The sequence below is a fragment of the Epinephelus fuscoguttatus genome, linkage group LG23 (genome assembly GCF_011397635.1).
Source record: "Epinephelus fuscoguttatus linkage group LG23, E.fuscoguttatus.final_Chr_v1".
Classification (NCBI taxonomy): Eukaryota; Metazoa; Chordata; class Actinopteri; order Perciformes; family Serranidae; genus Epinephelus; species Epinephelus fuscoguttatus.
In genome coordinates, this window is record NC_064774.1 from 19,627,771 (window position 1) to 19,639,515 (window position 11,745).

The following is an 11,745-nucleotide window of genomic DNA, read 5'->3' on the forward strand; positions in this document are numbered from 1 at the left end:
TCTGTATAATGGGTTGTAAAGAAATTTGTCAGGTTTTTATTTTGTAGACAATTAATCTGTATTTATAGCATGATGGGATGACAGCACAATGATGTGTGTGTGGTATCACTGGAAAGCTCTGCTCCTGTGCTTTCATGTGATATGCGTGGCATTTCTGTGCGACCCTGCATTTGCGAGTAATCCATCCAGGAGTAATGTGTGTGCAAAGCTGTGTGAAAGCTTTGTTATACATAATTTTTGTGTAACTTTATCATTCTTTTTCACTGTGAAAACATTGGACTACCAACAAGTGGTCTTGTCGGAAAGCTACAATTCCTCTGTTTCACGTGATATGCGTGGCTTCTCGCTATGACGCACGGTCGCGGAGAAAATCAATAGAGAAGAACAGGTGTGAATTTGGATGCACAATGCGTCGTTCAGGCCCATAGGGTTAATGTCAAGTTGTCATTATAAGGACATCCCAAACAAATTCAACGTCAACTTGTCATGACAAAGACAACTTCTGGTAATGTCACTTTGATTAATGTCAACTTGTCATAATCAAGACAACCCAAACAATGTCAACTTGTCATTACAAAAACTGAATGACGCTTAATGACAGCAGTCATAAATGTTTATGACATGTACATAATGTCCATGACAGGTTATCAGTTATGATAGTGTCATGTCACTCTTATGTAGATACTTTCAAGTGAAGTGTTACCCAAACTTTAGACGGTTGAACCTTGCTAATTCAGTCTGGAATTGCACTTGAGGTTTTTTACCTATTTGAATGAAATAGCTCAGTATAATTACAGCTTTGATCTATTTTAAATCCGTGTATATGTCTCTGAAATGAACCAATACATGCTTGTATCTGTAATAACAATCTAAGTGCAATTGCAGCCTAACCAAGGCAATGAAACAATGTAATGGAACATGTGTGTTTACATTGTTGCCTACTTTTTTGCCAAATTGTGTGTGTGTATTCAGAATATAAATGAATTAATAAATTAATTGCTATACTTACTAATAAACTATTCGTAGTATTTGTGTCAGAGGTAAGTTTATTTATTCTGAAATGAAAGGTAAGTTTATATTGCCTTATAGTGTTTTTTCTTTCACCTAATAAGTTGTGTGTCTGAATAAGTAAAATCTATACTCACATTATGATATTTTTATATCAGTTCTGTGTTTTAGATCTGGATATAAAGATATCTCCACTTATTATGTAGATTATGACTTGTGTCTGGCTAAATATCTCACCGTCTTTCTTTCGCCCTGTTTTGCCATCCATCATCGTTCCACCACCAGGTTTCCCCGGTCGAAAAGGAGACAGAGGAGACTCAGGTTTCCCAGGACCTGCTGGAATGAAGGGAACTCCAGGACTGCCAGGCACCCCTGGATCACCAGGGCCCAGGGGACCCCCTGGACCCCCAGGACCAGGAACTGTAGAGGGAATACCAGGAATACCAGGAAGGAAGGGTAGGCTGGAGCTCACAGTTGATTTTCTTACTTGTAACATCTCCTTACAGTGACAACATTTTGATTCTCTGTGTCTTCCCACAGGCGAGAGAGGTTTCCCAGGAGTGATGGGTTTCCCTGGACTACCAGGTCGTCCTGGAAGCCCAGGGTTTTCTGGAGGGAAAGGATCGTCTGGAGGGCCAGGAAGAGACGGACTACCCGGCGGTCCCGGATACCCCGGACAGAAAGGTAGTGCGCCCAGAACAGGAATTAGGACGATGACAACAGGGCTGCGATTACAGGATGGCAGTGTCACAACAGGCCAACTGAAGTGGAGTAGAGTGATCTACAGCCATAACAGCTAACATGCATCTGTGTCTACTCCTGTAGGTGAGAGAGGATATCCTGGCCCCCCCGGCTTGCCCGGTGTCCCTTTCCGATCAGAGTTTGTGGAGAGAGGAGAACCTGGAACCCCTGGCAGTAGCGGCCTTCCTGGCTTCCCTGGACCCAGAGGTAACACGACTTCTTCTTGACACGGACTGTAAATGTAAAACATGATATTGTGTTCAAGGAAGCCCGACAATAAACTAAAACTACTCATGATCAATTATTCCATCAGAGTATCACTTGTGTGATCAAATCTGTCATTTTCTGCCGAGCTGATGAAGATGTTTTCTCCATGTTGCACCTGTAACCCCTCAACTCTGTGCCTGCTTTCAGGTGACAAGGGTCTGCCAGGTACACCTGGTCGTCAGGGTCTGCCTGGACTTCCTGGTTTCGCTGAGCAGAGTAAAGGACAGCCGGGACAGCCTGGGTTCCCCGGGCAACCAGGAACTCCAGGCTTCCTCGGACCAAAGGGAGAAGCTGGCATCATGGGATTCCCTGGCATGTCTGGACCAAGGGTAAAGAAACACACACACACACACCCCTACATACGCAAACATGCAGAGCAAGTTCAGCCAGTGAGACTCACGTTCTGACGGCTTTCTTTAGGGTGATGATGGTGCTCCTGGTTTACCGGGCAACCCTGGAGAGTTCGGTCGGCCTGGTGGCAAAGGTGAGTGTGAATATCAATTATCCTTCAGCTCATCTCCTATCAAATCTAGACATTCAACCTCACATCTGTATTTAAATACTTAAATACATATATGAGGTCTTCGTCTCACATGTTTTGTTCCTCAGGTGCACCCGGAGAGAGTTATGGTTATCCTGGAGCGCCAGGACCTAAAGGCCAGCCAGGAAACCCAGGCTTCCCAGGTAAGACCCATCATGGTTGGTTTTAATAAAACCAGTTGCCCCTTGTCTTAATATAATCAAGTGTTGTCTGGATATTCCAAAAGAAGCTTCTTTAAACTGCTTTTAACTTGAGAAAAGACTCCACAGTTCACCACTTACATATTCACATTGTTTTATTCTCACTTGGGCAGCTCCCACACTGTTAAAATGGGTTTGGCTTTTATTGCAACTTTTTGCCTCTGTTCAGCCTACAATGAAAAGTTAAAACTTTAACCTATTAAATTGATTGTCTCTCTTCAGGTGGACGTAGCAATGATGGCGCACCTGGTGAAAACGGTTTTCCAGGAAGTCCAGGTTTCCCTGGAGCGAAGGGAGCTCCTGGTGAAGCAGGACGGCCTGGAATAATGGGTGAGAGAGACCGCTACCATGACAAACACATAACCAGCTGCTATATTTATTTTGAGACACCAGACAGTCAGAGGAAACTACGTTCAGACAGTAACACATTTGCCTCGGCTCCTGTGCAGGCTCCCCTGGTTTCCCCGGGCCAAAGGGCCAGGCTGGCTACCCAGGAAGAAGAGGAGCAGATGGGCCTCCTGGTCTGCCTGCAGGTCCTGGAGGTCCTGGGGCCAAAGGTGAGAGAAATATTGCTAAAGCACGTTTATATTGTGTTTCCACATGAGATGAGAGAGCACAGCAGGTAAAGATGTAAGCTGAGGCTGCGGACAAACACTCTGTTGTGTTTCTACAGGTGTGCCTGGACCCCCTGGTTTGGATGGACTTAATGGCCTAGGTGGACCTAAAGGCCTCCCTGGAACCCCAGGCAAGTACTTCAATAAACACACCAGAATTATGCTAGGAATTCCATGGGCCCCATTTCCACCAAGCAGTACGGTACAGCTCAGCTCAGTTCAGTACTGTTTCCACTGTGAAAAGTTGTGGATGGTACCAATGGAACCGTTCTGTACCGTCCCCATTTTTGGTCCCCCCTCTGTTGGGGTACCTAGCACACAGATCTGGTACTAAAAGGTGGAGCTGTGAACACTGCAGTCTGTTGATTGGTCAATAGAGGACAGTCACTCTGCTCAGGGCTGAGCTGTGGCTGATTTTGAGGCTCATGTAACCACTGTTCATACCGTGGAGAGTTTTACATATATTAGTACACTATAAAATAAAATGGACGATGAAAGAGGGGCAGACTGGAAATGCTAAATGGATCTAGGGTCTAGCTACCATGTCTGAAGGGTTACTTTTGGTTCCAAAGGGACCATACCGGATGTGTTTGATGGAAACTGGGCTTATGTGGAGCATCAAATGACTTTTAAAGGAGTCTGAAGAGACTTAAACCAATTCAGTTCAATTCAGATCACAGATCATAGTTTGCCTCAGAGGGCTTTACAACATATGATGTATGTATTTGAATCCAGGTGGGAGTGTAGGAGGTCGCCCAGGAGCTCCTGGTATTCCAGGGTTAAAGGGAGAGAGAGGCATCTCCTACCCAGGAGGTCCAGGCTACCCTGGATCAAAGGGAGAGAGAGGAGATTCAGGTAAGTTAGACGTCAAAGAAATTTTAAAATGCCAATTAAATAATGAATGAAATATTATTATATCAAACTAATTGTTTGTTTTTGTGGATGCCAGGTGGTCCTGGGCGCCCAGGGTTCCCTGGTCGGCCCGGACCTCCTGGTCCTACTGTGGGGTCGGATATCCCCGGACCTTTGGGAGACCCCGGCCTTCCTGGACTGGATGGAGAGTATGGTAAATATGTTTTCTTAATTAAATTATCTCCCATTTCCTATTACCTTTCATTTCCTTTCCTTCCCTTTTTCTCCTTTCCCTCAATTTGCTTACTTTTCCTTTCTCTCATCTCCCCTCTTCTCTCCTCTTCTCTACTTTGCTTTCTATCCTTTCCTTCCATGTCCTTCCTTCCCTTTGTCCCCTCTTCTCCCCTTTCCTTTTCTTCCCTTCCCTTTGTCTCCTTTTTTTATTTCCCTTCTCTCCTTTTCTTTCCTTTACTTCCCTGTCCTTTCTTTTCCTTTCCTCTCCCCTATTCTTTCCTGTTATGTTCTCTACTTTCCTTTCCTTTCCTTTCCTTTCCTTTCCTTTCCTTTCCCTTCCTTTCCTTTCCCTTCCTTTCCTTTCCTACTCTCCTCTCATCTCTTCTCCTTTACTCTCCTTTCTTTTTCTTCCCTTTCTCTCCTTTCCTCTCCTTTGGTTTCCTTTCCTCTCATCTCTTCTCCCTCTCTCTCCTTCTAACCCTCTCCTCTCTCCTCCAGGATTCCAAGGTCCTCCAGGTCCTCCCGGGCCTCCTGGTCCAGGCACAGCCCAGGGAGACAGAGGTGACTCTGGGCTCCCAGGCTTCCCTGGCTCCCCTGGCAGGAAAGGAGACTCAGGCATCCCTGGAGGCCCCGGACTTCCAGGCAGCTCTGGTTTCAAAGGTGAAGTGAAGCTCCAAACAGTCCATAAACAAAAATACAATAATAAGAAGATATTCAACTAATAATAATTGTGGTTCTTTTGATCTTCTAAAAATGTAAAACCTTGTATTTTTGCTTTTTAGGAGGACGAGGTGAGACTGGCTTCAGTGGAGGTCCTGGTCTCAAGGGCTTCCCCGGTGACCCTGGTTTCTATGGAAGCAAAGGACCAAAGGGATTTCGAGGTAAGACGACTTTTATCTTCCCACAGGTAGAATTCCATAAGTGGGTTGTGATGGTACCAGAAAAGAATGAAAACTTTTCTCTCTCTCGCACCTCACCTCCTTCACCCGTTCTTCCACCAATATTCCCTCTTTTTCCCTCTCACACATTCACCCTGTATTTTACCACCCATCACCTGTCCTCCTTCCCTCTGTCTGTCCATCACCTCCTCTCCAGGGCGTACTGGTCGTAAGGGTCTCCCCGGAGTCACGCTGCCCATGGTGCCACGAGATTACGAGCGACCCTACGGAGAAATGGGTTATCCCGGTGCAGGCGGAAGCAACGGTGCCCCTGGAGAATCTGGTCAGCCTGGAATACCTGGACGTCCAGGTGAGTGGTGAATCAGTGCAGCTTTTTACAGATGATGTTTGCAGTGTTGAAGATGTTGTTGTTGAGAATGATCTCTTTCTTGTGTGGCTGTTCTCTGTTAATCACATTAGCTTTACCTCTAGGAAACAGCATGTATTAGACAGCTGTTGACACTATTTAAAGGAGAATATTTAGTGACGTCAATCCAGTGTGCTTTACAGTGCAGGGAGACAGAAACGTAATAAAGTGGAACATAAAAATAAAAACAAATGGCTGTCTGACCCCTTGTTCACTCTCCTTCTGCAGGTCCTAAAGGTCGTCCTGGTTCTGTGGGCAAACTTGGCAGGACTGGATCTCCTGGTCTGCCAGGATCCCTCGGTGATGGCGGACCCCCTGGTTTCCCTGGACCTACTGGAGAACAAGGTCAGTAGTCTGTCTCTCTTTGTGTCTCAGATCCTGAAGCAACTGATAGCAAATATAACACAGCTTTACTCCAAAGTTGGTAGAAAACATTAAAATAACAGATTGTATTGTATTTGATGCCACAACTTATTTTGTCTGCAGTTCTTACAGTCTGTGACCATTCAAGCTGAGACGTTGAAATGCTGTTTATCACCATAAAAAAACCATAAATGATAGCGCCGGCTAAAAAGCTCCTTTAACCCATACATGCCTCCATGCCAATCCCTGGATTATCACTGTATCAACATGAGAAACAAAACACTACCATCCCCACTGACAGCAGTTCCAACATCTGTCTCAATATCCTCTCATTTCAGGTCCCCCTGGTGCAGCTGGACGTCCCGGCCCCCCTGGCGGTGTCGGCCGCAGTTACAGCATCGGATACACGCTGGTGAAGCACAGCCAGAACTCCCAGGTCCCCATGTGTCCTCAGGGCATGGCCAAGCTGTGGGACGGATACAGTCTGCTGTACGTGGAGGGACAGGAGAAGGCACACAACCAGGACCTCGGTATGGAAACACTTTTACTCACCCAGCCAAAAACAAGATGGCAGTTGTTTCAGTCGTGGACCCAACTGCACACAAAATAGTTACAGTCCACTAGACTCTTGTGCGCTTTCATCAGCTCGGTGTTTAATGTTATGAGGTCTGGAGCGTACGTTATAACAAACATCATGTCACCGAGGAAATCGGTCAAGTTTTGGAAAAATCACTTTCCTTTGTTTTGTATGGATCACATCCAACATGAGTTTCAGTTTTCTGACGATACCTGCTGTCTACAGGTTCATCCAACACTTATGTATTCACGTTTCTCTATTTCCAGTTCACGCAATAGAGTAATTTATCACTTCCTGCCCTCCATGCAAACAAGCTCTACCTGCTTTACCCCTCTTTCTCTCTTTCTTTGTGTCTGCAGGTCAGCCAGGGTCGTGCCTCCCCAGGTTCAGCACCATCCCCTTCCTGTACTGCTCCCCCAACGAGGTCTGCTACTACGCCAGCCGCAACGACAAATCCTACTGGCTCTCCACGACCGCACCCATACCCATGATGCCTGTGGCCGAGGAGCAGATTCGACCTTACATCAGCAGGTGCTGCACACTGCTTTGACTGTGTTACTGTGACTGTTAAATCAAACTGCACCCTTTACATTACAAACGTACCATACATGTGCACCCTAACCCTTTTTATTTATTTATCTCCTCTTGTACAAACACTCCAGGTGTTCTGTGTGTGAGGCTCCATCTCAGGCTGTGGCCGTCCACAGTCAGGACATGACCATCCCCACCTGTCCTCCCGGCTGGAGGAGTCTCTGGATAGGATACTCCTTCCTCATGGTAAACTATTTTATAACCATTTCTTTATAATAAGGCGTACAAATAAAATCAGTCATCATCCTCTCCTGCAGCAGCAACAGCAGTTTGTGTCAGATAGCTACTGAATCAACTTCTCTCCTCTCCTGTGCAGCACACAGCAGCTGGCGCCGAGGGCGGCGGTCAGTCCCTGGTGTCTCCCGGCTCCTGTCTGGAGGATTTCCGCGCAACACCGTTCATCGAGTGCAACGGAGCCAAGGGCACCTGCCACTACTTTGCCAACAAGTACAGCTTCTGGCTCACCACGGTGGAGCCCAGCCAGGAGTTTGTCTATTCGCCATTACAGGAGACCCTGAAGGGAGGCCAGGAGCGCTCCAAAGTCAGCCGCTGCCAAGTCTGCAGCAAGCTCTTGTAGTAGGAGGAGGAGCGGAGGGATGGAGGTGATATATCAACACCTCAAAGGAAAAAAAAAGAGAGAGGTGTTGATGATGGAGGATGAGATGATTTATACAGAAATCTATAAAAGAACACGTGACTGACTGTACATGAGCCCCTCTCCTGAATCCAGTCGAACAACATCGACTCCGTTTTTAGAGTTTTTGATCCCTTTTAGGAATGAATGGCTTATTATATAAAAAAAAGAAGAGTTGGAGGGAGGAAACAGAAAGAGAAGGGCTTCAGTGTGATGCCTCTTCTCTAGATTATCACTGACAATGGTGCTATTGTTTATGTTCTTTGTGTTTTATTTTTTTGTGTCTGTTTTCTCGTTACGGTTTTGGCGAGAATCGTTCTCGGCTACCTCGGAGAGTGCCACCCCTTTGGATAGCACTGCACCGCTTACACATCAGGGCGGGACGTCTGCTCCAGGTGCATCGGTTCAGACTGTTTGGCAGTCTGTTGTATCTTAACTTTAGTGAGCTGATGTAACTGAAGCAGAGTCACCTGATCACGGTTCAGACACACATTTTTAGTGAAATGGCCGCCATCGATTTTCACCTCTTTTGTATTATCTGCCGGCTACAACCACTTCAACTACAGTGATGTTACAGATTGTGTTACGTTAAAGCTGCACCAGCTCAAAACTTACTGGTGGTTTTGCGCGAATGACTCCATTGGTCATCACTCATTTCAGAACAGTATGGAAATCAAATTGTTGAGATTTAAGACTTGTTAGTGCACCGTGTTGTTCAGTGTTTCCCCCACGTTAGCTGCTTTAGCCCTTATGCTAACAAAACTAAGCACTCATTCCACCACCTACTGCCACACCAAATTCTGCTCTCAAATTTACGACTTAGAAGTTTCTTTAGATTTTAAACATGTAGCCCACTCTTCAGAATATTTATCAATTAGTTTTCGCAATCCATATGAACCACTCTCCACATCAGCTTGAATTTGATCCATGTTAGCGATTCTGACCCTGTTATCTTAACCTCACCTGTTCAGCTGACTTTGGCAGTTTACATAATGGACACTCAACCTTCCTTCTGTTATTACAGACATGTGAACTCATTACAGACACTTGAGTCATTCATGGACTCATAGCGATGCACCGCTGCAGTTTAGGTAGTGCACATTTCTTTTGGGCTGTCGGGGTTCCCACTGCCAGGCCTTTACATTTAAAGGGGGAACACTGTTGTTTTTAGGAAGTTGCAGTATTGTAGTTGTACGTTTCTTGGAAAATTACATCTTTGTGCAGTTAAGGAAATGTATTTAAAAGCATCTGAGATACTAAAGTCACCAACTTTTCTGAAGCTACTGTACAGTACTGTACAGTTTTCATCAGTGTTGTGTGTGCAACATCAGATGCACAAAACACACTTGGGAGAAAATATAACAGAATAAAATGTATTTCAAAAACAGGAGAAAAGTAGCAAAATGTTAAAAAAAAAAAAAAACTGAGGAAAAGTGAGAGAAAAGGGCAAAAATTGATAAATACAAAAGCAGATTGCTGCCGGTACACAACATTTTAAATCAGATTCTGGACCAACAGCAACTTTTTAAGGCAAAAAACAACAACAACAGATTTCTCAGTCCTTTTTTAATTTACATTTTTGCTCATGTGAGTGGATTTTCTAACAAAGCAAGCAACATTTTCAGGTGTAAACTATCAGATTTCAGATACGGCTGCTTCTAACCGACAATTAAGCCACTTTTTACTATTTTAAGCAAGTCATGATTCTTCACAAGTTGATTTTCATAGCTTACAGAAATCATTTCAAACCCACGATAGCCTTGACATCATCAAATCTTCCTAAACGTGTTAAGTATGATGAAAGCGAAAGCTCCAGTTTGTAGTTATCGTGCAAAACGACCAGTGCAGTCCTTTAACTTTCAACATTTGTCACATTTCATACGCCTGTGATCTCTGTACATGTCACAGTACGACTCTATGGTGCTACAAAATACCCTGACAGTTGACTTGAACTCGACAACACTTAAAATATGAACCTGCATGCAATAAAAAAGGAAGAAAGAGTTTCTGAAACAAAACCTCTTCACCAGCTGACTGTAACAAACGACTTGAATGAGGCCTCCCATTCATATGTATTGCACTGATTTGAGCTCACATGGGTTAGAACAAGAAACAAGTCAGACCCTATTTCCTCTCCACCTTCACAGGCTTTCATCTTTACATTGTGACCAAACTAGTGTTTTTTAAATCACCCTTTACTCACTAAATTAGCAACAGAAAACCAAACACACACACACTCTCTGATTGTTAATTATTGCTGTACATAGTGCTTCCTGTATTTCCCACCAAAGTATGTCGGAGCAGAAGTCTATAAAGCTATTAGCTCTTTATTTTATTTTTATTTTTTTCCAGTCCTTGTGTGTTTTCTCTGTCCCTGGATAAGAAAGAGGAAGAATTTACTCATTTTCTGTCTATAAATGTAGATTTTGGAGCCAGATTTATGACAGAACGTCTCATTTTTTTACATTAACTTTGGTTTGCAGTGTAAATTAAAGGTCTTAATTCATAAAACTGGTTAATATCAGACTCTTGTGACCTTATCCTCGGACAGTGGAAGCTGCTTGGTGACTTGTAACCACTATGACCACTGTGTCTAGCACATAGCTCTGTCTCTCTGCTGGTAGCCCTGATTTTATTACTATGTCGCATTTTACTTCCTTTTTTGTTTTATTTTATTTTATTTTTCTCTTTTTTGTTTTGTCAGCCTTTGTGGTTTTGTAATCTAGATTGTAATTATTTTACGTAAATCATGATACTATCCCCTGGTTTTATTTACTGAGATGGGAGGGAATGGGATGATAATGATGTGTACATTAAATATTATGGAGAAAAAAAAATGCCTTTCGGATTATGTTTTTATATGGAGAATATATTCACCTCTGATGATATAACAGACGCAGCAACTGTCTTTATTGTCTGTTCAGTTGTTATCCCGTTTTCAAAGCAAGGAGTTGAACTGTTTTATGCCTGGAGTGACAGAAAAGAAATGCAGTTTTCCTCAAAGAGGATCTATAACAAAAAAAATGGTAATAACATGTCTGTTACTGTAATGTTTATTTCTGTGCTCACACACTTTGAAATAAAGTCTCTAAGAATATCTGATGCTGAATTATTATTCGTAAAGCAATGATGTGTTTCAGTAATTTTATGAAAGCAGGTGGGGTTTTTTTCATGTTTGATAAAATAGAATTTAAAATTTGATGAAATAAACATTGACACAGGATAAAACTTAATGTAGAAAGAAAATTTAAATAATAGTGTAGGAAAGTCAATAAGTACTTAAGTACAATTTTGAGGTACTTGTACCCCTCTTGAGTATTTCTATTTTATGTTACCCTCTGCTTTTACTCTATTAATTATTAATCAAATAATAAATTATGATATATTATTAAAGGTTAAGCCAACCAGGGGTATATAAAGTAATCTAAATTATCTGAATTATATTTTTACTTTTGGTACTTTAAGGATATTTTGATGCTGATGTTTTTGTACTTTTATTTAGCTAGAGTTTGAATGCAGGACTTTTGCCTGTGAGGGACTGTTCACTATGAGATGGGACAGGGTGGTGCAAAACAGGGGTGTCACTTTAAATGTATTTTTAAGCACTGGGGAGGGAGTTATGTTATTTGATTTGCTTAGGGAAGTTACATTTTACTTTGAATGGTTGTATTTTGTATTTTTGTATTTTAAATACTCTCAGAACCCCAAAACCCATAAGTGCGGTTTAAAGGCATGCTTGCTTCAACCCTTTGTGATCAAGGGTATAATTGACCGTTTTTGACTACTTTTTGATTGTATGGCGTAAATTATATATCATA

At 43.1% G+C, this 11,745-nt stretch overlaps 1 protein-coding gene across 4 annotated transcripts in view; it reads left to right on the top strand.

Annotated features, from left to right (window-relative positions):
• Positions 1-11,026, top strand: part of col4a6 (collagen, type IV, alpha 6) — a 134,163-nt gene extending 123,137 nt beyond the window's left edge. For all 4 annotated transcript variants that reach the window (XM_049569536.1, XM_049569538.1, XM_049569535.1 and 1 more), the window contains 19 exons: positions 1,294-1,464; positions 1,549-1,692; positions 1,834-1,956; positions 2,164-2,345; positions 2,437-2,500; positions 2,626-2,700; positions 2,980-3,087; positions 3,207-3,314; positions 3,431-3,502; positions 4,107-4,226; positions 4,321-4,437; positions 4,956-5,117; positions 5,240-5,338; positions 5,553-5,705; positions 5,991-6,107; positions 6,464-6,655; positions 7,062-7,233; positions 7,365-7,479; positions 7,610-11,026. In XM_049569536.1, coding sequence (XP_049425493.1) covers positions 1,294-1,464; positions 1,549-1,692; positions 1,834-1,956; positions 2,164-2,345; positions 2,437-2,500; positions 2,626-2,700; positions 2,980-3,087; positions 3,207-3,314; positions 3,431-3,502; positions 4,107-4,226; positions 4,321-4,437; positions 4,956-5,117; positions 5,240-5,338; positions 5,553-5,705; positions 5,991-6,107; positions 6,464-6,655; positions 7,062-7,233; positions 7,365-7,479; positions 7,610-7,870 — 2,555 coding nt within the window. In that variant the 3' untranslated portion in view covers positions 7,871-11,026. The remainder of the gene's footprint in view (positions 1-1,293; positions 1,465-1,548; positions 1,693-1,833; positions 1,957-2,163; positions 2,346-2,436; positions 2,501-2,625; positions 2,701-2,979; positions 3,088-3,206; positions 3,315-3,430; positions 3,503-4,106; positions 4,227-4,320; positions 4,438-4,955; positions 5,118-5,239; positions 5,339-5,552; positions 5,706-5,990; positions 6,108-6,463; positions 6,656-7,061; positions 7,234-7,364; positions 7,480-7,609) is intronic.
• Positions 11,027-11,745: the final 719 nt, after the last annotated feature.